Consider the following 27688-nt stretch of genomic DNA (forward strand, 5'->3'; position numbering starts at 1 on the left):
GACTGCGAGTAAGTCGATGGAGGACGTGAAAGCCACCGAGGTTGATTCGACCTCTGCTTCTAAGGTAGAAGTGACATGCTGGACACAAGTGATTGCGCGGCAAGAGTCGGCACAAGAGCTTTCAGAACTGTTCTTGGACGACTTCTCGAATACCGGCTGTTGGTCTTGCGAGGGGTCCATCTGTTGGCGGCATCCGGAAAAGCAATTTGGTATATGTTGATACTGACTTGGGCTGTGGGAACTGCTTGAAGGCCACTTATTAAGCTTTGCTGAGAAATCTGAGTGCGGCTCTAAGATCTGCGGCTGCATGCTAATTGCTTCCGGATATTGTTGACTGCTCACAGAACGGACCTTCAATTTTCTTTATTAAATTGGTTTGCTTTAGCCTTTAGACGATCTTTTGGCGAGGTTTCGCCAGCTGATGGGTGGCAGGCGTTTAGCTGGACTATTTCTGCCCTGTTTGCACTTCGTCGGCTAAGTTTGCCTCCTTTCGATTTTGGTTTACAATCGCTCCGGCCAGACCTTACATGCATATTACTCGTGACGTATATAGATATATATATCTCCTATCATCCCTTGATTGTTGTTCTATATCCTTGATTCCTTATTTGCCTGAATTCACTGTTGCTCCACTGCTGGTCAGCTGTACTCTACAAAGCCTAGAGAGCCACAAATCTACGCTCTCCAGTTAAAGACGGCTCACTTAGCTCACTGTATCTCAAACACTAATTTAATTCTCATGGACTTGCTTGAATCTCACCCTAGGACCGCAACCTTTATGAATTTCGGTTATAATTTCTTTTATCGATAAGTAATAAAATTATTTACCGTGAATCTCCGTACTCTACTCGTCCAGTGCTGATCGACAATTAATCGTTAATGATGCTCGCTTGACTTTCCGGTGTTTTAGATGCATTGATTACATGTAATACCCCCTCATAAAGCTATCTATAAAAGCACTGCTCATACCCACAATTGGCCCTGAAGTGGGTTCCCAAATATTCTCACTTTTTTCTTTTTCAGGCTCGGTGATGCCCCGCAAACAACTGGTTATTGTAGGTGGCGGCATCTACGGCGTCGGCGCAGTCTCTGCGTTTCTGCGCAATTTCAACTCCAGTTCTATATCGATCACCTTGATCGAAAAGCGTGATGATTTTATATACTTACCCATAAACTGCCGCAATCTTGTTGAAGACATGAGCTCTCTGATAATGCCTTACGACGACCTTTTCAAGTCTTATCCGGCGATCGGAAAAGTGAAAAAGGGACTTGTCATTGGCTTTGATAGAAATGCAAAAATTGTAAACTTGGAATCTGGCGAGTCTTTGAAATATGATATCCTTGTCCGTATCATCAGTTGAAATAATGGTACGCCCCATGCTGATAACAATCATATAGATTCTAACCCCTGGTTGTGCATGGAACGATCCCAACAGCGCGCCATCAACTCATAACGATATGTTAGCATACTACGAATCCCTACGCGAACGAGTACTAAAGAGTAAGCACATTCTCATTATTGGCGCCGGTTCCGTTGGCTGTGAAGTTAGTGGTGAGATCAAAGCTCGCTTTGAGCGTTCAAAGAAAGTGACGCTTGTACACGCGCGCGAGTTACCGCTGACTTCTGTATATACCCCTAAGCTTCGTCGAAAGGTCGCGAACATGCTCAGAAAGTTGGATGTACAAGCTATTCACAATACGCTTGGGTACGATAATCATGACGGCACGGTTACGCTGCAACGTAATTTGTCCGGCACAATGTCGACTGAACACATCAGTGCAGACATGGTATTGACAGACATCACTCCCAAGCCAAATACATGGTTTATTCCCGACGAGTTCAAAAATGCCAATGGCGCAGTACAAGTTCTCGACACGTTTCCAAACAAAAATCGATCCAGCTGTGTTTTGCGTAGGCGACGCGAACGATGTTGCAGAAGTCAAGCAGGCGCTGCACCAGCGAGGAAATACGATGCCGGTGCTCTGCGCAAACGTGCAAGCTGTTCTCAAAGGCCGACGCCCGCCAGAGCACTATGTTACGTAACGACACTCGTTGGCGATTTCGTTCGGTAGGGAGATTAGTGTTGGATATATAAAATTACCTGGACTGGGATCGACAGTGTTGCCAGAGTGGATAGCGAAGAGGTTAAAGAACGAGGATATTCATGCGACCCGTATTGCAAAGCTCATGAATCAGAAATGAGACTGAGTAGAAAGATTCAGAATCGTCAGCTATACGAGAGATTTCTTGACAAAATAAAAATAAACATTATTTTTAATTCTCAAAAAGATGGAGTTAGCAGTAGTACGATTAGGCAGTAGATGGTTAAAATGTTATTTAGGAGTCATCAACGACAAGAAGTTATATACGACAAGTAATTACAATAGGCAATTGAATGAGTCTATCTATCATGAGTCCAGCAGTATTAGAAAAAGCAAAGCCTTGTTCAATGCGCAGCAAATTTGCAACAGATGCCAGTGAAATGCGAGTGCATTTGATGGTCAGTTGATTACAAATTCAAAAATACGTCTACTCTTACATTTATTGCAGTTGCCATATTGGCTTTGCCCTCATAAATTAACACCAAAGGGCCTCTCAGAGAGTATTCCGTCGCTCCTGCGTTCAAAGGCTGCGGCCTCCTCGTTACCAGTAATTGCGATATCTCGGCCGCGGATCCACTGTCCTGGAATCGCGCACATTAACGTTACTAGCCTCAACCTTCTGCCTTGCTCTCACCCAGCCTATTCCGCGTTATCATTCAGCTGTATTTGCATTGCTATTTACTTTTTTCCAAGTACACATGCTAGACAACATATATACAAGTAATGAGGGGCAATCCACCTATCAACATTATAACTGCATTATACTTCACACTCTTTCCCCGCAACATTAAGCTTTGAGCTAATGCGAGATTAACTTTAAGCAGGGCCGCTCCTGGTATATTCTACAGTCTAATGTTCTGCATTTATGCCGGACTTGCCCACCACAATCTCCATATCTGTAATGCCTCACCGCTAGCGCTGGCTTGCCTTTGTTCCGTCAATTTATTTAGGTATTACCACCTATTCTAGATAAGTAGTGGACTACTTCAGATACCAAGATCCAGAGACGATGCCGTATTTCAACCAATATAACCGCAGCCGGAAAGTTCACAGTCTTCCATTCATTCTGAATTAGGCACGGCAGCCTTCGTCTCTTTCCCGGAATGTTTCTTCAAATCGGCAGTGTGCGTCTAAGACGAGCCAATGTCTGTGCGGTATCCTGGCTATTCGTGATCGACCTGTCAAAAAACCTCAGTCGAGAATTCCCTTTGCAATCAGTATTAATATCTTCTTGCATCGGCTCCTCATATCCTTTCGTCTGCTCTCGTGCCCTCGCACTCTGTCTCGCTTCTTTCTCTTAAAGCCTACTCTATCCCGTGCCTTGCGGTGTTTCAATATCCTACATAGCCATTTGCCATCTCTTGGATACTCATTTCCGCGATTGACTCACTGAATCTGTCAATTACAATGTCCTCCGAAAAGCGCTCTCGCCGAGAAATCATCGTCGTCGGAGGCGGCGTCTTTGGTATTGGCGCCATCGACAACTTCATTCGCTATCTTGATCCGGCTGCCATACACATCACGCTGATCGAGAAGCGCGACGATTTTCTCTACATACCTATCGATTGCCGCAACCTTACCGAGGATGTCTCTGGTTGGTTTATTCGCCCTTACAACAGGCTATTTTCTAGAAAACCAACGCTCGGACAAGTCAAAAAGGGTCTTGTTATCGGCTTTGATCATGAACAAAAAATTGTCAAGCTTGAATCTGGAGAAGTCTTATCATATGATATTCTCGTACGTTATTTCTGGTATTCTTTGGTTTACGGTCTAATCCAAATATCGTAGATCTTAACCCCGGGATGCACATGGAGTGACCCCAATTGCGCTCCATCTTCGCACACAGAAATTATGACCTACTACAAGTCACTACGCGACCGCGTGCGCCAAAGCGACACTGTCGTCGTCATCGGCGCCGGCGCCGTTGGCTGTGAAGTCTCTGGAGAAATCAAATCGCGCTATCCGACTAAATCTGTCATTCTCGTTCACGCTCGTGAATTACCCCTTACGCAGGCATATGTGTCGAGATTGCGCAGCCAAGTCGACAGAACACTGAAAAAGCTGGATGTCAAGGTGATCTACAATGCGCTAGGCTACGATAATAAAGACGGTACCGTCACGGTGCAACACAATTCAGTGGGAAATATGTCAAGCGAAGATATCAAGGCTGACGTAGTTTTTACAACTATTACACCTAAACCAAATACGTGGTTCGTACCCTCGGAGTTCAAAAACGCAGTTGGCGCAATACAAGTGCGCGACACGTTCCAGACATTGATTGATCCGGCCGTGTTTGTCGTCGGAGACGCAAATGATATCAGTGAAACAAAACAAGCTTTGCACGCTACTGGAAACTCATTCAATGTGCTACGCTTAAACGTACTTTCCGTGCTTGATGGCCGTCAACCTCATGTCAAGTACAGAACTAAAATGCATGCTTTGGCGCTTACAATGGGTAAATATCATAGTGCGGGATTTTTAAAGCTGCCAATATTTGGACCAACCGTGCTTCCTTCTTGGTTGGTGCGAAAGATCAAGGGCAGAGATATGTATGCAAAAAGCATTGTCAAGCCTTTGCAATATGATTGATCAGTTCAGCTTGTGCTGGCATCATTATATTGTAGCTATATTATTCACACTAGAAAAGGAAAAAGCAAGACAGATGAAATAAAAAAAAAATATAATACACAGATTTTTTAATGAGCCTCGTCCTGCGCATCGTACGATCGATCAATAGCGCCCATCAACAACTTAACAAGCCAAGTTTCAGGCGTAAGATTGACTCCTGCCCTAGCCATCTCGTCCTGCTCAACCTCGAAATTCGAAGTACAATCAACCATGGATCCAACCTCACGATCCGAGTCCAAAGCAGCAAGGAATTCACGTGCTTTCAAATCGCTTCCCACCTGTGCGAATTGAAACGCCACAGCACCAGGTCCGTACCGCGACTGCGCAACTGCCTGTTTAGCGCCGCGGATCACACGGAAGATGGTCTTGGCATCCTCGCCAGCCGGTTGACCGTCCGTGATTGTAATCACTAGAATGGGCTTTTTAAGCTGGCCATTTCGCGCAGGGCTAATAACTAATGGCTCGATAACTTTCTTGTTGAGATTGGTGCCTAGCGGAGTAAGACCGGCAAAGCGAGCTTGTGAGACAAGTTGCGAGGCGGCCTGCTCGCTGTTTATGCCTGTCCCCTGGAGCTGGCCGTTCATAAACCGCACATCGATACCATCCTGATCAAAGAGAGAAGCAGCATATGCCACGCGTGACAAAATCAACTTGAGATCGTCTATACGCTCACCGTTCTCCTCAAAGGCCATAGATCCGGAATCGTCAACGAACAGTACAATATCGTATAACGCCAATCGTACTAGATCGACGGCAATTTCCATAGGCAGTCGCCATAATTGAGCAATTTGCTGCAACTGACCCGAAATACGACCGGCGATCTGATCAAGCGATCCAGGAGGATAAAAAGCCTGGAGTTGGTTCTCTTGCACAGCTTTCTGCAGGATCGAGAGGTAGTTGGCAGTACCACCGGGTGCTGCGGCACCTCCAAATTGCTGCGGTGGTTGGCCGTATTGTCCCTGTGGAGCACCGTACTGTCCTTGAGGCCCACCGTATTGTCCTTGAGGAGCGCCATACTGTCCCTGCGGCTGCTGGCCGTACGGGGATTGCTGTTGCCCGTATTGAGAGGGCTGCTGTCCGTATGCAGGGGGTTGTTGTCCGTAGGGAGATGGCTGCTGTCCATAGGGAGAAGGCTGCTGACCGTACGGGGAAGGCTGCTGCTGTCCATAAGGCGATGGCTGCTGCTGCTGCTGCTGGCCGTAAGGAGACGGCTGCTGTTGACCATAAGGTGCAGCTGTAGCTCCGGGTTTGGTGCCGTAGGGAAGAGGCTGCTGAGGTTGCTGAGGTTGCTGAGGTTGCTGAGGTTGCTGACCGTACGGTGGCTGTCCAGACGGAGCACCGGGATAGGAACCGGCGGGGGGAACAGGAGCGGCAGTGCCTGCAGCTGGAGGAACGCCGACGGGAGGACCGGAAGCCGCTAATTTTGCTGCGAGACCCATATATTTAGTGATGAAAGAAAAAGTCGAAGGCTTAGATCGAATGAATTGGGGGGATGGGATGGGTGAAGGCGATAGAGGACGAGAAGAGAGACCTTGGCACTTGCTGTACTTATTAGGAGCTAAGGCTGCCGACTGACGTATGAAGAGGGAGGCGCAGCGGAGGCGGTGCAGTGCGGAGAGGGGCTTGTGTGTTGGAAAGACCACGATGACGTCGCTGGAGAATAATAGAACGCTGATCTAGCAAGTAGAGAAGGATGATAAAGAGAATTGCTATATAAATTCACAAAAGGAGAAGGAAAGCGTTGGTGAGCAGGTGTTCGTTCGGTGCCTGAGTTCCCGGCATTACATATAACGTAATTGCTTCTTGATTCTAATTTCTTTGCAGTCTAGAACAATTAGAGCAGTCTCGATTTTTTTCAAATGTGCCATTATCTTTGACTTCCAATCTCCAAATACTCTTAGTTATTCATTTGGTAAACTGAGGAATATCTCAAAAGTCAGTATTGTAAACTTTAGAGACTAGAGCGCTCACTTGCGCACTGCCTTTTCACGTGAACTCGCTTGTAGGATACCGGTACAACCTCTGTCTGATGCTATCTCGACATCTTTCTACGGGTATTATGGCATCAACGACTACTCCCCTACCAAAACCACGATCACTAGCATCAGCCATCGAAGATCATCGTGGCAATTTTGCATATTTCAAAGCACCAGGTCAACAAAATGCCTCAATTCAGAAAAAATCACCACTCTCTATCCATGCTGCTCTAGATGACTTTGAGCAGAAGCTATCTGATTTGCTTGCTGTCGTTGAGCAATATAGACCAGCTTCTTCTTCTGCCAAAGCTCTGGTTTCTGCTGATCTTAAACTAGGCAAAGCAGTAGACGAACGTAAGCTCTCTTCCTCTTTCTATTCTATAGTTAAACTAATCTGTGATTTCCTGTTATATAGTAATGGTATATCAACAGAACCAAGAGAAAATCGCAAGTCTCACTCAGCAATCCACATCTCTGGATTCAAAACTAGATGCCCTCCTATCTACTCTCGCCTCAGCTCGAAATCAACTTCTCTCAATACCCGGCATCCCTGAATTCTCAATCACTCAAGTAATCGACGGCGAACCTTCCTCCCCTGATGACTGCAATGATGAAACGCAGGTGAAAAAAGTACAGTACTCAGATCTGCTGATTTATGCTACTCGAATATCGAAATTTTCTACTGCGCCAGTTGGATTAATCAAGCTTTCTGCCCAACCACAGCCTGCAGCGCCCGTCACCACCGCAGCAGCAGCGGCGGCGGCGGCGGCAGCCACCGCAGAAAACGTCGCCCCAGAATCAACTTCAAATCAACCTCAAAAAGAAAAACAACAGCAACCTCCTGCAGCTGCGCCTGTTGAGCAGGCTACCGTGGCACTCGCAGACGCAATTAGAGACGCAGCTACCGCTAAGCAGATGGGCGTACAAATATGGTTTCCCTGGCCTGTTGAAGATCAAATGCGCCGTAGCGTACTATTTATGAGTGAGCCTGATAGTTGAGTTTGGTTCTTCTTTATCGTTGTAATTATAGTCAAAACTTCATATCGAATTGTCTCATTTATTTTTTTATACACCGTAACACCCTAGCAAAAGGAAAAAAAAACTCCAAATGTACTAATTACATTCTCTCACCTCTTATTAATTTCGCGAAAACCAACTAGAACGCTTCGACACTGAAGGCGACGACAGCGCAATAGGTGACGAATCTAACCGGCCGCTCTCCGGCGTATTACCTCCACGCAAATACGCAGTTAATGGACTACTGCCTAATCCCCCCCCGCGAAGTGGCTTCACAATGCGTTGATTGGCATTTCCCGACGTCGGGCTACTCCCACCCAGTCCCTCCGCCTGCCGTCTAAACATCTTTGCATCATCGTATCGTTCTATCAACTGCGACATCTTCCTATCAAAAGTCTCTGTCTCGTTCGCAAGCCGCTCCTGCGTCGCATGCAAACTTTGCTCAAGCGCAAGTACTTTCTCGTTACGTAAACGTAGTTTCCGCTCATTCATCGCAACTTCTCGCTTCAACTGCGCATTCTGATCAACAAGCGCCCGCTGCACTTGTGTAAGCTGATCCAAATTCCGTTCAAGAAAAGCCATTCGCTTTAACTGCCCTTTACTAGCAGTTGAATTTTTCGTCATTGATTTATTAATATCTTGCATCTCGTCAAGCTGAATCTCAAGCTCAACGACTCGCTCGCATCGGTTCTGCAAGTCTCGCATTAACGATCGTTTCACCATCTCAAAGTCTTCAAGCTGCTGCTTCATCGAATGAAATTTGGCTGCTGACTTGGTTGGTGACGAAGGAACTGATGAACTAGGCGAAGCTGGTGTAGCTGATGGGGTCTGTATCGACGTCGACGGCGTGATTGACACACCAGTCGACGACGACGACACCGAGATAGCCAGAAATTCGCTATTAGATGACACCGACGACGATCGATCGGTTGCAGACAGTCTACGCTCTTCATTGGCAATGATCTTTCGCAGCCGTCTGTTGTCACTAATCGACATCCCGAGATCGCGTTTAGCGTCAAGAAGCATGTTCTCTAAAATGATTTGCTTGGAAGTAATATACTCCTCCAAGCGAGCCGCACTGACCGCATCGTCATCGACAAACTGCTTTGTTAGCTCCTCTAGAGTCTTTAGCTTGGCTTCAATGTCCTCTCTTCGCGAAATCTGGTCCTCGATCTCCTCTATCCGCGCATCCAGTACCTGTTCAGCACGATAAATAAACTCCCGAGATTCCAATAAATACATTTTTAGGGAAGATTTTTGCCCTGATTTGATATCCTGGTCATTATCCAATGCAGCTAGAGCTTCCCCAATCCAATCTTTCTTGTTATCGCTCAAGCTAAGATCTTTGGACGAATCCAAATCATCATCAGCAACAGAGGCATCTCTATAAGAGAAAAATTCAAAACCGTTAGCCATCTTCCGGATTTTCTCTTTCTTGCGACGATCTCTCCTTTCAGCTCGTTCCGTCTTCTCTTGATTTTGAAGAGAAAGTTCATATAGCTGCTTGCGAGTGATGTCAAGGTCTGCCGTTGTCTCGGCGTTAAGCTCTTTCAGGCTATCCATCGTGATTTGTGCTTCTTTCGATTCATATTGTAATTTTCCCAAATCTTGCTTCAGTTTCAGAATATCATCCTCGAACTTTTCGTTTGCCTCGATCAGTTCAGCCTCGCGCTGCGTCAACGCCACGTTCTCGGCATTGGACTCCTTAATCATACGCTCAAGCGCACGGATTGCAGTCTCTCGATCGGTCAGTCTATCTTGTAGCTCATTTTCCCACTGAAGAAAGTCCTCCGAGCTATCATCGGAATTTGGTCGCGCAGGCGGGCTGATTTGTGAGCGCGGGCGCGGAGTGGTAGGCGCACTATAACTCTTCTTTGCCGCATCCGCAGAAGACTTTGTCGCCCACATCTCCTCAGATACATGTTCTCCAGATCTCCAGCTCTGCGTTTCTCTTTCCAATGCAGCCACGTACTCTGCCATTAAACTGATCTGCGACTGCGCTTTTTGAAGCTGTGATTTCAATTCACTTGCTGAAAGTTCAGCATTAATCTTTGGCCTATTCTTTATATTCTTTGCACGCGTGCCGAATTTCAGCGTCGAGAGAGTTTCTTGCACGTTGTAGCTGGATGGTGAGCAATTAACAATCAATGTCGTGCGCGAATTACCGCCAAGAGATTCCTGTAGGATACGTGTCAATTTAGAATCTCGATAGGGAATGTGCGTTGATTTTCCGTCTGTTAGAGCATTTATAACATTTCCGAGAGCAGACAGCGATTTATTGATTTTCTTTGCTTCCTCTAAGAGCTGACCGGTGGCACCAGTTTTGCCAACTTTCTCTGATCCGGCAAGATCGACAAGAAACAATTGTCCAGACTTTGAACTTCCAGTCTCCATGTTTTTCTGAGTGATTGCAAGTGCAAAGATTGAGTGAGAGCGTGAAGATTCTTGGTTCATGTTTGTGGAAGCTACAGAGCGCGAAGCGGTGCCCTGTCTCATGACATCGTAGACCTCGTCGACACTTGAAACGTAGATTTCACTGAGACCTTTGACATAAACGCCTTTTGTCTTATCCTCGTGGATTGGAAGGTTGTCGTTGATTGCTAGCATGGAGTTTTAGTTTCTAGAGTGCTAAAAATGGCAAGCGAGTTGGTAAACTTACGTTGAAGAAGATCTTTGATTCGTTCCATGTAGATTTCCATATAACTAACGCGAACGGTGTATTCTATTTCCGCAGGGCTTTGTAAAATAGATGCAAAGATCTGCTCAACAATTCTAGGAATAATACCGCGGCGCGGCCCGTCGATTTCCGTGCCCTGATATTAAGGCGTAAGTCTATTGCATTTTCAGACAAACAGGCTGATCTTACCATCATGGAATACGACTTTCCTGACCCGGTTTGTCCATAAGCGAAAACAGTGCCATTGTATCCATGCAGAATATCTGAAAAGATGATAGCGTTAGCAAATAGATACAAAAAATAATCAAAAAGGCTAGTAGAAGTGGCATACCGTCGACGGTGGATCTAATACTATAGTCGAAAACATCAGTTTGTTTGCTGTTTAGTGAGAACACTCTATCAAAGGTAAAGATGCTGCTCTATGGTTCCAAGAAGAGTAAAAGAGTTAGAATTGTACATGAAACAGGGAGCTTGATTGAGGTAAGGGGTGAGTGAATAGCAACATACCTCAATAACGCAAGAATCATTCCCAATAAATTGAACAGCGGGTTCTCCTCCAAATTCAATTTCAGTTGTATTTGGCGGACGAAATCGCGCGACGACTGGAGACAGAAGGCGAGTGTTAATAGTTGCACTGTGAAACAGCTGAATCAAGATCATATCAATATATACCTTTAATTGAGTTGTTGGAGGATTCACGAGACGGAGTGTGACTGCTGCCAAAGCATGTGAGTACCATCAAAGAAGAAGAAAAAAAGTGTTGCAGCACGCGAGACCCACCTCATAGTAGCTGCTGAGGCTGCGAAGGACCTGTCTAAGTGTAAACAAAGGCGTAATGAGCATGTAGCTGCTATTTATTGCTACACAGCAGCGCAGACAGTGATTCAGTTTTGAGATCCGCAAGAAAGAATAGACGCTAGACCAGAAAGCAGAGCACTCGAGAAGAAGAGACAAGGACTAAGAGGCAGGCGCTACGACAATTCCGCATCAAGTAGCCAAAGCCGATCAACGCTCGACGACTGCGCGACAAAATAACGGCGCGAGGATAATTCAGGTCAGGGTAAGGCTATCTGTCACGTGAAGAAAACCAAAGAAGTGTCACGTGAATGTCAACAGGTCTTAGCCACTGTCTGATAGTGAAGGAAAGAATGTTACAGTTCTTGCCTTGTTTCTTTTATCTCTTATTTCTTCTATTGTGTAATATCACAGGAGCCTCCGAATTGGTACTGCTATATCAGGTTGCCATAGAAAAGCGGAAATAGCGGTGTGGCGGAAAAAGTGACAGCTCTCAAATCTGCTTCGTAGATAAGTCTAATTGAGATTTGACAGTACAGTTTTGTCGCTTATGGATACTTGTTCTTGCAGAAGATCTGTGAACTATTTTGAATCAATACTACCTCTTGCCACGTTTGTTCCTCTCTGCATACTTGCTTCTCTTCGTGATGCACCGGCCGCAACCATCCTCTTCGTCAAATCTATCTTGTCTTCTTTGTGTTCATCTTGTCTTCTCTCTGCCGCCTCTAGTTTGTCGCCTGCTGCTGCATGACTGTTTCTGAGCTGACCAACGGCCTGGTCGTTTCTGCGCTAAGCCGCATCCGACGCGTGCTAACGCGTTTTGTTAATCATGTGATAGCGCGTTGTGATGCATATCCATCATGCAGTTGTGTGTATATGTAAACAAACTTCGTCCGAGTCGTTGCCACGTAAGGTCGCTAGTACAAACAAGTGGTGGACTTGTCTACTCAGTACTCAGTGCTCAGCAGCCATCTCACAATGACAACCGCAGATGTTCCTATTTCTACTATTCTTCACCGGTCAAAAACTGACCCCGGAACCGGCATCTCATCTAACGGCAGGAGAAGACCGGCGTCGCTGGACACCTTATCCACCCTAAACAAACCATTCAGATCTCCAGGGGCGCCTAGTCCCGCTACATCTCGCTCGGCTACAAGAGATTTACCGCTGCGCAAACGTGCTCGAGTAAATTATGCTGAAGAATTTGGAGGAAAAGCAGAGAAGGGTGACAGCGGTTACGATGATCGCATGCCTCTCTTTGAGAAGGCTGTTAACAAATATCCAGTCTTCAAGCCTCGCGACAAGGAAACCGTCTTCACTCAAAAATTCACCATTCCCTTAATCAATAAGCCTGATGATTTCGCCGGAAGGGCACCTCCACCAGCATTAGGCATGCTACGGAGAAAAAACATGATAATCAAGCCCTTACATGATCCCTCTGGCGAATTTGCCATCGTTCTATATGATCCCACCATTGACGATCCCAAGTCAGTCGAGCCTGCGACAACCGTGCCTGAAATTTCCGTGCCAGCAACTTGCAAAAGTTTGTCCGAATTGCTTGGTCTCAACACTAAACCAGAAGAACGACCTAGAGTACCAGTGGTTATCGACCCACGCCTGGCAAAAATTCTTCGGCCTCATCAAATTGAAGGTGTCAAATTTTTATACCGCTGTGCTATGGGATTAATAGATAGTAATGCCCATGGATGTATCATGGCCGACGAAATGGGTCTAGGCAAGACTGTGAGTAACCTCAAACAATGATCTCTATAACTTTGAACTAAAATCAGACTAATTCTTACATATTTAGCTGCAATGCATTACTCTCATGTGGACTCTTTTGAGACAGTCTCCTGAAGCCGGAAAACACACAATTGACAAATGTATCATTGCGTGTCCTGCTAGTTTGGTCAAGAACTGGGCCAACGAGCTCGATAAGTGGCTTGGAAAAGGAACATTGAACTCTTTTGCAATCGACGGTAAAGCAAGCAAGTCTGAACTTACGATGCAGTTAAGACAGTGGGCTATTGCTGAAGGCCGGTCTGCTGTTCGTCCTGTTTTAATCGTGTCTTACGAAACTTTGCGGTTAAATGTCGCCGAGCTTAAAAACACGAAAATCGGACTCATGTTATGTGACGAAGGTCATCGTCTTAAGAATGATGAATCGCAAACCTATGTGGCCCTCAATGCTCTCAACGTCAAACGTCGCGTTATTCTTTCCGGCACTCCAATTCAAAATGATCTTTCTGAGTATTTTGCTCTAATCAACTTTGCCAATCCTGATCTTCTGGGCTCCCGCTTGGAATTTAGAAAAAATTACGAGATTCCCATTCTCCGAGGTCGAGATGCTGATGGAACAGAGAAAGATCGAGAAGACGGCGACAAAAAGCTGCAAGAACTCGGCCAATTAGTCAACAAATATATCATTAGAAGAACAAACGATATTTTATCAAAATATTTACCCGTTAAATACGAGCATGTTGTATTTTGCAAGCTGTCTCCATTCCAAGAAGCTCTTTACAGTCATTTCGTCACTTCTCCAGTGATTAGAAAACTCATCAGAGGTGATGATCCGCAACCACTTAAGGCTGTGAACATTCTCAAAAAGCTATGCAATCATCCTGATTTGCTGAATCTACCAGAAGATGTTGATGGCAGTGAGGAGTTCTTCCCTGATGATTATATACCCAAAGCAGCTAGAGCGAGTCGCGATCGAGGGGTTGATGTAACATATTCAGGAAAGATGCAAGTCCTGGCTCGAATGCTTGCTCGAATTAGGCAGGATACGAATGACAAGATTGTGCTTATCAGCAACTACACACAAACTCTAGATGTTATTGAGAAGCATTGTCATTCAATGAGATATGGAAGCCTAAGACTAGATGGAACTATGAATGTGAATAAGCGCCAAAAACTAGTTGATAGATTCAACGATCCAGAGGGTGAAGAGTTCGTTTTTTTGTTGAGTAGCAAAGCTGGTGGCTGTGGTATCAATCTTATCGGTGCTAATCGTTTGATTTTGTTCGATCCTGATTGGAATCCAGCCGCCGATCAGCAAGCTCTTGCTCGTGTTTGGCGTGATGGTCAGAAGAAAGATTGCTTCGTTTACCGATTTATTGCTACCGGCACTATTGAGGAAAAAATTTTCCAACGACAATCTCATAAGCAGTCACTCTCATCATGTGTAGTCGATGAAGCGCAGGATGTCGAACGCCATTTTTCACGCGAAGGTCTTCGTCAATTATTTGAATTCACACCGGGTGCACAGTCAGATACGCATGTGACGTATAAATGTAAGAGATGCAAGCCTGACGGCAGGCAGTTTGTCAAAGCACCGGCTATGTTGTACGGTGATACTAGCTCGTGGAATCATTTCACAAATGAATGTTTACATGATATTCAGGACCTCCTGTTGAGACAGGAGTCTGGACTAGATGCGGTTACGTACGCATTCCAGTACATTTCTCATTAACAGATAAGCTACGTTCACGACTGTCATAGACACCCCAAGCATCGTGCGGTGTGTATTCCGCTTATCATGTTCTGACTATCTAATAGGAAACGCTAGAATATAATGATATAGAAAAAAGTATTGCTCTACTCCAACAGAAAAGAAAAAAACTCGCTCCCAGCTGCATTCCAAATTAAAATTCCAAACTCCATTCACAAATTATTTCAAATAACCAATACCAGGCACTATGAACGAACTTCATTTGTCTTGGCTAAATTCACCATGATACCTCTATTGAATGCAACTATTTATACATGGCTAGCTTTGCTCTTGCAAACCACGCCTTTATCGCTATAAAGATTAGATAGGTCTGCCCATACTTGTTTACCAGACGCCTCATTAAAAGAGAAACAACCATCTATAAAACGTTAGCGGTTGTTGTAAAAGATTAAAGTCTGTTTTAACTTACACTTTGCTGCCCAAGGAGGAGTGTAAAGATGAAGTGATATGGCCACCTTGTCGGAGTCGTTGCTTATCCGATGTAAGCCTATATCATCTGAGATATACGTGACTTCGTCGGTAAGATATCGGGTGACTTTTTTCTTTTCCATTCGCTTGGGAGGAGCTTTTGGATCAGGGAATCTGTATATTGTTTCAACAAGTTCTCCCTGAAGAATTTTCATCACGCAGCTATAAGAATAATATTCGTTAGACATTTCAAGATAGTTTGCGGTTCTGCTGGTGCTAATAAACATACTGAGCGTTTGCATGATCGTGGATTAAAGACCCTTTTCCAGGACTCCATACTAAAACAAGCAGGTTTGCTTTATCATTGAGAGTATCAACGCCATTTCTATGAGGCCATCAGAATGTAACTTCAGAAAAGTCTCCAAAAAGCTATATCGAAAGATAAGCACTAAAGAGCCTTACCTTGTATAATTTCGCGAAGCATCCCATAGTGCAAACTTGGCCCATTCCTCCGGAGAAGAAACATATCTTCTCATGGCTTCAAGAAGATTTTCAACGTCAACATCTGCAGAGTTAATACCTGACGTATACCCGAGTTGCCGGTGCAATTCGACTATTAGGGCATTAAAATCTGCGATTTGTGCTGGGATATCTGATTTGAGAGGCTTCAGAATTGTCGCAGTCTGCTTCGACAGCAGATCTGTACCAGGTGTAGTAGATCTTAGTAATGTAGGTGGCATGGTCGACTGTGTTGATGACACTGGTGGTGGCGGCGCCGATATTAAGGACGAGAGAGAGCTTAGCAATGGCCGTGAAGCTGAAGATAATGTAGATGAGGGCGAGCGCAGAGCATTTGCATAAAATCCAGACAGATCAGAAATCCTTTTGACCGTACGCGCGGCTATTGTGCCCAAGGTCTTGTTCATTAGACCTTGTTGAAAAGTCATCAAACATTTGTTTGATGAAGATACTTCCGCTGGCTCATTCAATTCTGAACTCCCAGCAAGTTCCCTACCGCCCTGCTTCTGAATCGTCCTCTCCTCAACCCTACCCCCTTCCGCAGTATATATTTCTGTATACAGATGATGGATAGCTATTGATAAGCGGTTATATTGTTATTAATATAAGGACCATGGGCTAGTTGGCATGTGCGAGATCTGATTGATTATTTAGGCACACCGGTCTCCGGTTATATCCTCCTTTAATTTGCCCAGGTATCAGGACGCATTTACAAATTATTATGGTTTCCTGCTTAGATTAAGAAGATACCACCAAATTTTTTCATGTTGCCAATCTATAAATACAGTTATATATGTAAAATCTACAGGCGTCGATAATCTGCTTTACCTATCTCAGCATAGGATTTCTCTTCTTGTTGCGACCTATAATCGGTCTGCTCCAGTCGCCTATTTCGCAAAATATTAGCAAAACTGCAAATAAAAACACTAAAATACAAACGCACCAACTAGTTTTTCAGCAATATGCTTAATCGAAACCTGAGGCTTTCGGCTCTGTTGATAAAAAAGGACAACTTTTCCAATGCCGCTTTCTCGAAGATGGACAGTCTTGATAGGTAATTCCTCTAACGCGGCAAACATTTCTTTCTGGATACTATATGCTGGAAGAGAAGCATCGGGAAGCGGTTCAAGCCATAACCGCACAGATTCTAGCATATTGTTATCCAGAATTGAATCGTACAACGAATGCCTAAACGAAACCATTAGGATAAGTATTCTTCAATCTATCAGAACAGGAGAGGAGGCTGTACTTTTGTAAAATATTGCGAACCTCAGGCAGCATCTTCAATTTGTGCATTGCTGGTATACCTTCTTTGATCGCTTCTGCGTCCTTCATAGCAGCCTCACGCATTTGATCTCGAACTTGAGCAATTCTCTCATCTTGCATTTGCTCGATATCATCCTCGTCCACTTTCTTTCTCTTTTTCTGTGGCTTTAAGACAGCATCAATCTTGTCTTCCAGTTCTCTTAATCGTCCTGTAGATCGTTAAACCTAGGTTAGACACATTATCCGGAATGGATCAGGAATTCATCACTACGTACGCGCTTCAGGATCTAACGATCCATAATCATCTGCTTTTTTCTCAGCTCGTTCACCCTTCTTTGATTCCCGCTTCTTTGAAACTTTTTCACTTGCCATTCCATCGCTCCGTCTCGAAGTTCGAGTCCGCTCTCTCTTCTTTTTCGGTCCAGATGATTCGGTTTCATCTTTTGTCCGCTTATGTCGCTGTACTTTCTGAAAAACATCAGTAGATATAGGTAATCCCACAGTATCCTCATCAATGTCTTTGAACTGATCTTCGTCTAGATCCGATAGCTCGTCGTCATCGTCGTCAAATAAGTTAGGCTGAGCCTCTTCTGTGGGTTTGTCAACCTCCTTTTTCTCTTCGTGGTCCGAAGGTGACGACTGAGTCGAGTCTTCTTTATCAGACATTGAGTAGCAAAATACAGCTCCAATAGAATGCTACTAAATGATTGTCTTCCACTACGAGATTAGTTCTCCTTGTAGTTGAAGTCAGATTCAGGGATATATAGATCAAGCAAGTACTTCGCTGGACATTCTTGTCACAACATTAGCACATTTAAAACCCCAATCAAATAAATAGACTGTAATTTAATTTTTCTCGCCGCACCGGAATTCAGGTCCAAATCTTTCTCCAATCATCATTAGATCATTTTCTTTGAATCTTACAATCTCAGATTATTTCTATTTTAATTTTAGTATAACATCTCGTTAATTTTTCTCGTTATCTTACAATGTTTGGAGGAATGCCACCACCACCACCACCTGAGCGCGTCGCTGAGGAAGACGCTGCTGCTCTCTTCATCTTCTCGAGCGCCATTGTTGGTGCCGTAGGACTCTGGATCGGTAAGGGTGGCCAACGCAAAATGTATACACATTCTGTGCTAACAGTGTTTTTTTAAAGTTCCGTCTATCGTCGAGTTATTTGCTTAGAGAGGAGTGCTTTAGGTGCTCTGTATCATATTTGCGTCTTGCGATAATCAAATTTCAGGATTTTTCTTTTGTCCGAATACTGATTTGGATCCAAGTAATGGAAAGCTTTAAGAATGGTAGAATGAATAGGGAGGATCACTACTTTTATAATTAGTGTGTAGTGGATGTTGGCACTTTCGTCGAAAGGTCTGACTCTATCGGACTATGGATGATTAGACTGCTAATTTTTTTTTTGTATATATCTGTTTTCATTTCTAGTAATCTATTCTTCTCGGAACCTTCCAAGAATCATTTAATGTCACTGGGCTGAAAAGCGAGCCTGCCAAGATTAAAAAAACTGATAAACATTTCATACCTAAATACACTTGAACTAATTGAACACCCTGCACCGAAAAAAATCAAACAACTTTAATAGCATATGTACTTAAAATGCATTTCTTCCCAATAACCCAATAAACTTCTGATAAAAATCTGCGAAGGTTCTCGCAGATGCACAAGCCCCCGTAACAATATATTGCCCTGCTCAAAAAAATAATTTCCTTGTTATATTGGCATATTGACAATGTGATTATATCATCACTTTATTATACGAGCACTATTTAGTGCCACGGTACTACGTTGAGTAGTAGTCCTCATCGATATCAGTCTCTTCCTCTTCCGGATTACCCACAATACTTGAATCCATAGTCCGAACTGAAGATGACAGATAGTAATCTTCATTGTCACCTTTCTCCGCTGAGAGAGAATTTCGCAAACTCCTACTAACACCAAGCTTTTCTTGCAGGATTATGCTAGATGAGCCAAGTTGAGAGGTAGCTGGTGAGAATGCTGTACTCTTATCCTGTAAATCATCTCCAAGTGGAGAAGAAGACGAGTCTGACATCTGGTGTTCTACCGTTCTCTTAGCTTGAGGAAATAAAACTCTTGGTTTAATTGGAGCAATGGCAAGTTCATCGTCAGAGAATTCGTCTTCTTGTGGAAACGGTCTGAATATTTTCTTTCCACGGCTGTACGATATTGGTCAGTACAGTTATAAATACCAATTTGAAAATTCAGTACTTACAACACGAACATCATTCCCTTTTTAGAAGGTGGAGGTTCTTGAGCACTCGGCTGCCCAGCCGACATCCATCTAGTCCGCTTCTTTGGAGTCTCTGAAGATATACTAGTAGATTCTGAAAAAGGGTCGTCTGTAAACTTGGTATCTTTAAAGACCTGCATCTTTGCTTTGCTATCATGAATTAATGATTCTTCGTCTTCATACACATGAAACTCCGGGGACGGCAAACTAGAAGCCTTCACTGGCGTCGTTGCTGGAAACAATAATCTCGCAGTAGGCTTTGTTAATGTCTTGGCCGTAGATTCTGTCTGGAGCCGTCGCAAGACTAAAAAATCCTCCTCATCTTCGCTATCAACTTCTAGCAATGAGGGAGATTCTTTAGGCGTCTCCAATATACGATCATGTTGTCGGCGGCGTCTTCTGGCATCAGGAGTCTCTCGAGGAGTAAGCATCGGCGCACCAGGTTGGGGACCAGAAATCGTTCTTGTGCGGGTTCTCAAACGTTGATCTGCGGTGTTGAAAATATCTGTCTCATCAGCAGCTTCATTAGCTCTGGATTCTCGCTGATAATCCTGCTGACTAGTTTTTGTTCCCGTGTGTTGAATTTGATTGCCTGCTGCAGTAACTCTTTTCCGTCTATCGCGAATGGAGAAACAGTCAGGATCAAACATAGGGCCATGCTTTGGAGTTGCAGGCGTTGCAACGCCATAATCCGGATCTCGACCATCATCTGCCCCGGACTTTAAGCGCGGAGGGGTCGTTGCCATTCTTCAAGTTTAGAATAAGACCCAGTTAAATCGTAATCAACCAACAATTATACTGAGATCTATCGGTTTTGCTGCATCGCAAAAAGGGGAAAAATTGAATTTGGGATCTAATCGAAATTATAGACGGTGAGAGCCGTCGAAAGGGGGCGTAGCGTGTAGTTAGTGATCACGCACCGGGTAACTGAGCTGCCTTTTGTGACGCGTCAAAGACGCGTCGCGTCAGAACGCGTATCTGTAATCATTCGTCCGAGAGTTTTATCTGAAATCTTTAAAAGCTGCTATAAACAAATTGTCTAAATAAAAAAATTCAGCTCCTTTAAAATCAGGAGGCCAACACATTTGGTTTCTAAGATAATCAGAAAAATCACGTGATGTACACAATCAACGCTTGTCGCGCGGCAAGTTGCTACGCGTTCAACTTTGCCCAACTAATCAGTCTATCCTTCAGCTTTTCAGCACTATAGCATACACTCTATCGAAACCCGTCTATGTGAGAGCATAATGCCAGCAGATACAGATAATTTAGCGACTACACTGCAAGATCTTGCGATATCCTTACAGGCGTTTGAACAACAGCAGCTACAACAGTCGTCAGCAACCCCGGCACAAGGTTATTTATCGTCCCACGAGGGTGATGAGGCTACAACTTACAGGGAGGAGCGGTTAATTCTGGAGCTTGAGCAAGTAAAGGCTATGAATACGTCTGTCAACACAGTACTAGACAGTCTCAAGGTTGCTGAATCAAATCTTGATGTATGTCCTAATTTTTTTGTTTTCGGTCAGCTTCATGCGACAATCGAGACTGAGATATAATAATAGCGAGTTGTCCGAACTACAAAGAATGTTGATAGTTTACTAGATATATGGATCAAGATCTTATCACAAACCGAACACACGCAACGGCTTGTATTTGACGACAAGTGGGAGGGCGCTACAATGGTCTCATTACCTAACATCACTACTTTTACTTATTGTCACCATCTAACATTTGTTTTTCCTTCAGGATGAGCAACTTCACCAAGCTCGATTGGTAGCACTTGCTGCACAGCAAGCCCAGGCAAAGGCAAACGCTGAGCGGCGCGCTCAAGAAATGGCCATCGCCAACCAAAAGCAAAAGGAAATCGATGAACAGAAGCGGAAACGAGATGCCGCGATGCAAAAACGGAGTAAGCTGTTTTCTATTATTTACGTACTATTATAATCGGTATGGGTATTAATAATACTCTGTCTTTAGTCTATGGAAACAAACTAGGAGGCGGAGCAAAACCCGCATCATCACTTTCGCGGTCAACGACGTCGTCTTCATCAACTTTTGGCAGACGGCCAACTGGTGCACCGACTTTGCGTTCATCTACACGGTCGACTGGCAGTGGAATGTGAAATGATTGTGGTGCTGGTTTTATATGATGTACACTATGACTTTTGGTTTGTTTCTTTTCTCAGTTTCCTGTACATGGAGCAATTAGGATCTCTATTTGATGGAGTTATATTTCATGTTAATACTCTCGTGGATCTTTCTGACCAGTGGTAAGAAAGTAAGTAAATTGTATTTGGCGCACAGTATGAGTTGCGTAATAAAAATTACAAAACATAAATTATTGTGAGCCACATTGTAGTCATTTGCCTATCATAAAATCCCTGTTCCCCAAGTTTCAATGCCAAAAAAAAAATAGAAAAAACCAAGCAAACAATCAAAAAAGAAAGCTAGCAAACCATTAAATCAAATAATTCATAAATTTCAACCCAAAAGAACAATAACATGTCACAAATGTTGTAAAACAGCCTCTCGCCCCATATTTGTGAGTCTCAACCTCGACTCGAAATCATCCATATTGATATACGCACCACATAGCCTTCTTTCTCCATCAAACTGCGTCCGTCCATGCATCACTCTCCAATTATCAAAAATCATCGGACGGCCAGGTACCAGTTTGAACCTGTACTCAACTTCTCGTCGCGTGATGATCTGATTCCATTTCCTGATAGCATCGTAAAACTGAAATACGCCTACATCAGGATCGATACTAGACCAGCGATCCATCGTCGACCGATCGTCATTATTCCAACGCACTTGAATCAGCTCTCCGGTAGCTTCGTCATGATTCAAGATTGGGTGAATAGCAAACGTAGGTCGAATGCATACTTCCTCATTTCCAGCACTATGGGCAGGAACTCTGACGCGTGAAAGAGTTTTGTAGTGCTCGGGAGACTCTTCACGTAGGATACGAGCAGCGCGAAATCCGTCGGCCAAAATGGACTCGCCCCCTCCACCATCATGATGAAGACAATGCAAAAGTTGGAGACCGGGAGGATCAGTGAAGTATGTGCCATCTGTATGCAGTCCTAGAGGTAAATCAGTATATGCGGTGTCGGCTTTTGCGAGATTGGACGTGAAATCCCAAAAACCGCCTATCAAAAGTCAGTAACAGATTCAATTACAGCAACGCTAAGTTAGATAGTACCATAGTGAGTATTTCGAACAAAGGATATTCTATTTATAAGCTCTTCCGTAGCTTCAGGCGTGACCGGCACACCGTCTACGAAGCAGAATCCAAATTGCTTTATCTTGCTCGTCCACTCGGCAACACCTTCATCAGAAGCCATTACGTCGCCATAAGCAACCATTGGTGGGTTGTCGATAATATCTTCGCGCCCCCAGACAAATCTATGGCAGGACGGGGTTTTTTCTAATATAGGTTGATATGAATGCATGTGGAGCCAGTTCCAAGGGTAGAAGCTCTGATGTCCATCGTTACTCCCTAAAAATCTCGGTTGGTATGACGAAAGTAAAAAAAAAAAAAATAACGGTCTCCTACATTTGATAGTCAAGCCATCCTCTGAGGCCTCAGTACTTTCAGGTTTTATACTTTCGGGAATAGCAAATGTATTCAAGAGTCGCTGCTTCGTAATAGGGTGGAAGCAAGAGCTGCACTGACAGTTATCACGCAGCCAGATATTATGATAAGTAGAAGTCACCCCTTCACTCCACGGAATGCAAACCCGCTTGCCATCGAATGTTATTTGGTGATGCGGATCAACTTCGTTCTTCTTTATCGCACTGGAGGCATTTCCGCTCATCTCTCTCCAGGCGTCGGCGTGCCTTATAGCCTTCTGGGATGCAGTAGATGCGACGCCATCAAGTGCCCGTCTGCTAGGCGGCCGCTGCCACGAGAAAATTGAGCGCAGAAATGGAACAGTAAATGACCGGATACCATCGGAAACGGCGGGAGTTGATCGCCGTATGCGACTAGGAAATATCAAGTTAATCACGGCGTAGCGCCTATCTAGATCTAATTCTAACTCACCTTATATTCTGCAGCGTGGCAATGGATGACTGCAAGAGCCTGCGCATAGCTGCAAAAGGCACCAAAGACGAGTGGTAGGCAGTGGGGTGGAGTAGAAGCAGTCGACCGAAGACAGAGAAATATGCTTTTGGCGATCAGCAATGGTCGGCCGGTGACACTATAGAATTTTTTAAGGCTCAAAGTCGCGAGTGGGACAATCTGGGGCAGAGAAGCTTTGACAATGCTCACAGTCGGGTTGGGGCTTGTGGGAATATTTTATCTGCATTGGTTTGTGTTATATTTTCTCTGAAAACACTCTCTTCTTATTTAGTTTATTTATATGCTAATTGCATCAGAAGCAGCGTCTAGGCCATATCAACGTCTCCGTCCGCATCCTTCGCTAACTCGTCAGCGGCGTTCTCGGCGGCAGCAATCGCCTGCTTTCGCTTCGATCGTCTAAATTCTTCAATCTCTGACTTCAATTCATCATTCGGAAGCACGTCCTCTAATTTCAGAGGCATACGATTGAAAGGATCTGTAGCATCTGAAAGAAGATGCGACTTGATGGTGGCCCTGTCGATCGATATACGTGAAGAAGGTAAAATGACTGGGTCTTCCATAAGCGTGTACATAAGCGGGTCGAGAAACTCGTCAGGAATCTCGCCCAACTCTTCCTCTCCTTGTTCGTTTGCTAGTTTTGTCTGCTCGACTCCGTCGGCAAACTTACTTAGCTTGTCAATATCTTTTGTCGACATCACTGCGTACTTTGAAAGAATATTAGTGGCACGCGTAAAAATTTCCCGACGGTATGAACGACCATCGCGTGCGACTGCCAGGACAAAGCTCGCTTCACCTGATAGGTTGAGATAGACCTCGGCAATATCGGACAATAAAGCCTTAGGATCAAAATGATATTTCTGGGGGTCTTTGACTTTCAGCCCTGTACACTTTGGGCCAACCAATGCATCAAGATTGTAGTCCAACATTGCAGCCAATCTATCAACAATTTCCGGTGTGACAAACGCTGGCGGTACTGCCTTTGTGAAGAGCTTCAGTATGGAAACGGTTTCGTTTGCAAGGGACATGTAAGAAGAAGCTTGGCGCTCGGCTGCTGTTAGAGTCTGCTGTCTCTCGGTCTGCTCTTGCTGCGACAACACTGGCCTATTGGGACCCAACTCACCCTGAAGCTTGTGAATTTCAGTCAGCTTTGACAGCGATTCATCTAGAAGGTAGGTGACATCGTTCAGAAGTAATGCAACAAAGCGAACAAAAAATTCAACGTCAGAGTTACTCTCCTGAGCCAGCTTATCACGATAAATAGGATTCTCCCAAATGCATTTGATGATCTGCGAGATGTAGTATCTAATGTTGAACTTGTCATAAAATTGGGAACTAGCACCCGTCTGCTCTATTTCAATGTAAAACTGCATCAGCATGTGAAACACGTGCTCGATAGCAAAAGGCAGCGAGTTCAATGTATCACCCAAAAAACCGTTTTTGTAACCTGGCTGGCTATGCACGCCGTAAAATAAAAATTCGATGATTTTCGCTTTTAAGTATGGATTCTTAATATAATTCGAAGTTCGCACAAAGGTCACGGCAAAAGTGACAAGCTCTACCTGGGTTTGATCAAATAAAACTTGCGGATAATGGCGTGCAAAGTAAATCACAAAGCCAGTAATGTTTTCAACAAAGTACTCCGGTAACGTTTTGAATGAGTCGGGGTTTGGTCCTGCAAGAGGCAGCTTGATATGCTTCTGGGGGTGCTCATGGGCGGGGTCAACTAGACGGACAAGCCAGGTGGCAGCCGTCATAAGAAACGCGAATGAACGCGACATTGCGGATCGGTCCTGCAAAGCAGCGTTCAAGGCGTGCTGAAATGCTAAAGCGCTATTTAGCTGTTCGCGCACGCGCGTCAATGTATTATTTAGCAGCGGTGCCTGCGGAGAGTTGATCCAATTGTGTCTCTCGGTCTCAAGCTGGGACAAGTGCCTTTCGAGATCCTTGATGTCATTTCCTAGCTGTCCCACGCTATGCATTGCACCTCCAAGGCCGTAGTAATGACATGCCACGTTCAAGTAAAACACCTCAGAGATGAAATTTGGAGTACCCTCAATACGATCCTCTATGTAAGCATTGAACGTGTTCTGATCAGCATCGAGCTTCACCTCTTCTTTGATATCTACACGTTCGGACTTTTTAAAGTATAGCGGGTCAATTTTGTCAATCTTTGAAAACGTCGCGTCGACAAATGGCTCACACAGCTTGTTCAGAATCGCAGTAAGATTAAGCATAAATGCATCTGTTGAAATAGTTCCTGGAACAATTTGCATTGCGCGACGCTTGTGATTCAGGTTCAAGGCACGGCCAAAGTATTGTAGCATCTTTTCACGAGGATTAATTCCGGCACGAACAATTTTGTCGACCATGAACGAAAGCTGGTCCTGAATTGTACCAAGTTCAGCCCGCAAAGCGGTAACAGCCGAATTAATCTCTGACGCTGGTCTGGTTTTGGAATCTGAAAAATATGTGGTGGCTACCTTAGACTTGACAAATAAATATTAGCACCTGTCATACAATAGATTAAAAGCGGATGCCTACCTCGACCGGAGACAATCTGAAAAACGGGCCAAGGATTGTGTACAGTTCAATTCCGGTTGCAGAGACGTCTTCTGGTAAAAATTCGGGCATTTCTGTTAACAGCGTCGCGACAGGCTTGTGAGCCACCAGTGTCTGTAGAGCCCTATAGTACTGCTGGTACGAGTCTACCATGGTGATCGAGCGCATACGAGTGCTAAGATTAGCAATCACAGGTGCGATAAAGTCATACAGCTGTTCGTCTTCGACTGCGCGCAGAATCATAGCGTCAACAAACTCTAATGGGACCGCTCGGGCGGAATCTGGTTTCTCCACCATTAGCGCGGCGAGATCGGTTGCATTAGGTGCATTAAACATATCTGGCATGCACACTGTAAGTACGGAGTATCCAGTACATAATCTACGCGCTTCGTTCAACAATGATATCTTAGAGGCGCGATCGGCATCGCTGGTGCGCACCGTACGCCGCACAGTTTCGATAGACCGCCAACTGGTGAGAAGGTAGTTAAAAGGATTCTCAATTGGGATTTCGGTGAGGCGAGAGAGCAATGCGCGGTCAAGTGTGGCCTCTGAAAGTAAGGGTTCTAACCATTTAAGATGTAAGCATTGGTCCCGTCTGTGTAGGTGAATAGATACGTACCTGTGCTGCTTTCTAGAAGCTCCGTGGCGACTTCATCCAAGTACGTAAGATCAGTGGCGCCGGAAGGTTTCTGAGATAACAGTCAGCAAAGAAAAATCCTGTTCATGAAAAGTACCGCCAACTCACTTTAAGAGTAAATTTGAATGCAGCTGTCAACTTCTCGTCAGCCCAGACCTTGAAATCGGCCGGCGGCTTGACTGGTTTCGGCGTGATCATTTGCGGTGCCGCATCGTTGGAACGAGTAATGTTTATCTTCGAGCCAGAAGCCGAAGAAGATAGAGAGTTAAATGGATTACCGGATGCTGCAGGCGAGGATGTGCCGGATCGAGCATTAGCAGCAGCACCGGCAGCACCGGCAGCACCAGCAGCGCCAGCAGAAAACGTATCTGATATCGAACTCTCTGGGTTTGACCCTGAAGTAGGTGGTGATGCCTGAACAGATGACCGCTCCCGTTGCGTGCCCTGCAGCTTAGCAAGGCGTTTCCTACGGATCTAAACAAAGGCGTATGAGCAGCTGGGTCAAATTTTAAGACGAAGGCACGAGAGACTTACCGTTTCCAGATCGTTCTGAGGCGAATCACTCATTCTGAAGATGGTCTAATCCAGAATATATATTGACCTAATAAAATAAGTGCGAAAAAAGGGCCAAATTTGCACTTCTAAGAAAGAAAATTGTGCCACTCAGACGCAATGAGTTGAATCTGTCAGTGTAGCTTGATTATCGGTTGTTGCGTCAACCAGGGCAAATGATGAGACGTATTAGATAACGCGTTTCTGTAATCACATTATACGCGTCTGTTTGATAGAGGATAATAAATTATTTCATTATTTCATTATTTCATTATTTCACTCACTGCTCAAAGCTTTACAATACCTTTTTAGAATTTTTCGTAGTTTAAAAAAAAATTAGGCAAATTAATTCAGAATTGTATGATACGGGTATCTGTAGCCGAAGGAAGAGGATGGATTATGGCTGTACTTGATTTCCAGTATCCGGGCATGCTCTACTGAAGCGATTTTAACTCAAACCAACCCCTCGTTTCGCCTCAACGCGCTCCTTTTATTATCTTTCTCTTCACAGCTATCTTATTTTCTACCTAGTTATCAACACTCATCTATCTAAAGAGTAAAATCTGCAACACGAGTCGAGTTGGTTTTGTACAGGTGCTATATCGCAACCAGCAGCGACAACTTTGCAAGCAAGGACAAGTGGGTCTTTGAGTATTTTTATTTTCAGCTTTATACATCTCC

At 44.5% G+C, this 27688-nt stretch overlaps 12 protein-coding genes across 12 annotated transcripts; 5 read left to right on the forward strand and 7 right to left on the reverse strand.

Moving 5' to 3' along the window:
• The first annotated feature begins 912 nt into the window (after window positions 1–912).
• On the forward strand, window positions 913–1631 carry V2V93DRAFT_362249 (uncharacterized protein). The gene has a single exon (XM_066908301.1). It carries the CDS (start codon window positions 1032–1034, stop codon window positions 1359–1361), a length of 330 nt encoding a protein of 109 aa, XP_066768439.1. The 5' UTR covers window positions 913–1031; the 3' UTR covers window positions 1362–1631.
• Window positions 1632–3510: 1879 nt separating this feature from the next.
• V2V93DRAFT_319754 (uncharacterized protein) lies at window positions 3511–4692 on the forward strand (the record flags this gene model as incomplete). The annotated part of the gene is made up of 2 exons (XM_066907285.1): window positions 3511–3840; window positions 3892–4692. The coding sequence occupies 2 exons, from the start codon at window positions 3511–3513 to the stop codon at window positions 4690–4692; spliced, it is 1131 nt and encodes a 376-aa protein (XP_066768440.1).
• On the reverse strand, window positions 4669–6248 carry V2V93DRAFT_362254 (uncharacterized protein). The gene has a single exon (XM_066908302.1). It carries the CDS (start codon window positions 6168–6170, stop codon window positions 4800–4802), a length of 1371 nt encoding a protein of 456 aa, XP_066768441.1. The 5' UTR covers window positions 6171–6248; the 3' UTR covers window positions 4669–4799.
• A 542-nt stretch (window positions 6249–6790) lies between these two features.
• V2V93DRAFT_356132 (vitamin-D-receptor interacting mediator subunit 4-domain-containing protein) lies at window positions 6791–7706 on the forward strand (the record flags this gene model as incomplete). The annotated part of the gene is made up of 2 exons (XM_066908000.1): window positions 6791–7061; window positions 7123–7706. The coding sequence occupies 2 exons, from the start codon at window positions 6791–6793 to the stop codon at window positions 7704–7706; spliced, it is 855 nt and encodes a 284-aa protein (XP_066768442.1).
• Window positions 7707–7743: 37 nt separating this feature from the next.
• On the reverse strand, window positions 7744–11412 carry V2V93DRAFT_362256 (P-loop containing nucleoside triphosphate hydrolase protein). Its single transcript, XM_066908303.1, has 7 exons — window positions 11182–11412; window positions 11074–11114; window positions 10909–11003; window positions 10733–10820; window positions 10591–10664; window positions 10384–10537; window positions 7744–10324 (listed from the first exon to the last, which is right to left on the reverse strand). Exons 1-7 carry the CDS (start codon window positions 11184–11186, stop codon window positions 7845–7847), a joined length of 2937 nt encoding a protein of 978 aa, XP_066768443.1. The 5' UTR covers window positions 11187–11412; the 3' UTR covers window positions 7744–7844.
• A 705-nt stretch (window positions 11413–12117) lies between these two features.
• On the forward strand, window positions 12118–14781 carry V2V93DRAFT_383487 (P-loop containing nucleoside triphosphate hydrolase protein). The gene is made up of 2 exons (XM_066912198.1): window positions 12118–12939; window positions 13007–14781. Exons 1-2 carry the CDS (start codon window positions 12175–12177, stop codon window positions 14666–14668), a joined length of 2427 nt encoding a protein of 808 aa, XP_066768444.1. The 5' UTR covers window positions 12118–12174; the 3' UTR covers window positions 14669–14781.
• V2V93DRAFT_398689 (RmlC-like cupin domain-containing protein) lies at window positions 14701–15855 on the reverse strand (the record flags this gene model as incomplete). The annotated part of the gene is made up of 5 exons (XM_066912556.1): window positions 14701–15065; window positions 15117–15337; window positions 15405–15500; window positions 15578–15758; window positions 15822–15855. 5 exons carry the CDS (start codon window positions 15853–15855, stop codon window positions 14956–14958), a joined length of 642 nt encoding a protein of 213 aa, XP_066768445.1. The 3' UTR covers window positions 14701–14955.
• A 607-nt stretch (window positions 15856–16462) lies between these two features.
• On the reverse strand, window positions 16463–17272 carry V2V93DRAFT_320098 (uncharacterized protein; the record flags this gene model as incomplete). The annotated part of the gene is made up of 4 exons (XM_066907300.1): window positions 16463–16521; window positions 16578–16822; window positions 16884–17109; window positions 17176–17272. The coding sequence occupies 4 exons, from the start codon at window positions 17270–17272 to the stop codon at window positions 16463–16465; spliced, it is 627 nt and encodes a 208-aa protein (XP_066768446.1).
• A 1040-nt stretch (window positions 17273–18312) lies between these two features.
• Window positions 18313–20033, reverse strand: V2V93DRAFT_362271 (uncharacterized protein). The gene is made up of 2 exons (XM_066908304.1): window positions 19152–20033; window positions 18313–19095 (listed from the first exon to the last, which is right to left on the reverse strand). Exons 1-2 carry the CDS (start codon window positions 19913–19915, stop codon window positions 18702–18704), a joined length of 1158 nt encoding a protein of 385 aa, XP_066768447.1. The 5' UTR covers window positions 19916–20033; the 3' UTR covers window positions 18313–18701.
• A 217-nt stretch (window positions 20034–20250) lies between these two features.
• Window positions 20251–21510, forward strand: V2V93DRAFT_362273 (DASH complex subunit Duo1-domain-containing protein). The gene is made up of 4 exons (XM_066908305.1): window positions 20251–20668; window positions 20735–20854; window positions 20919–21081; window positions 21150–21510. Exons 1-4 carry the CDS (start codon window positions 20417–20419, stop codon window positions 21293–21295), a joined length of 681 nt encoding a protein of 226 aa, XP_066768448.1. The 5' UTR covers window positions 20251–20416; the 3' UTR covers window positions 21296–21510.
• Window positions 21416–23442, reverse strand: V2V93DRAFT_362276 (uncharacterized protein). Its single transcript, XM_066908306.1, has 4 exons — window positions 23221–23442; window positions 22732–23162; window positions 22378–22674; window positions 21416–22324 (listed from the first exon to the last, which is right to left on the reverse strand). Exons 1-4 carry the CDS (start codon window positions 23265–23267, stop codon window positions 21678–21680), a joined length of 1422 nt encoding a protein of 473 aa, XP_066768449.1. The 5' UTR covers window positions 23268–23442; the 3' UTR covers window positions 21416–21677.
• Window positions 23443–27499, reverse strand: V2V93DRAFT_362280 (ubiquitin elongating factor core-domain-containing protein). Its single transcript, XM_066908307.1, has 5 exons — window positions 26990–27499; window positions 26564–26929; window positions 26438–26507; window positions 25801–26381; window positions 23443–25745 (listed from the first exon to the last, which is right to left on the reverse strand). The coding sequence occupies exons 1-5, from the start codon at window positions 27020–27022 to the stop codon at window positions 23565–23567; spliced, it is 3231 nt and encodes a 1076-aa protein (XP_066768450.1). The 5' UTR covers window positions 27023–27499; the 3' UTR covers window positions 23443–23564.
• Window positions 27500–27688: the final 189 nt, after the last annotated feature.

The sequence above is a fragment of the Kockiozyma suomiensis genome (assembly GCF_038497685.1).
Source record: "Kockiozyma suomiensis strain NRRL Y-17356 unplaced genomic scaffold V2V93scaffold_1, whole genome shotgun sequence".
Lineage (NCBI taxonomy): Eukaryota > Fungi > Ascomycota > Lipomycetes > Lipomycetales > Lipomycetaceae > Kockiozyma > Kockiozyma suomiensis.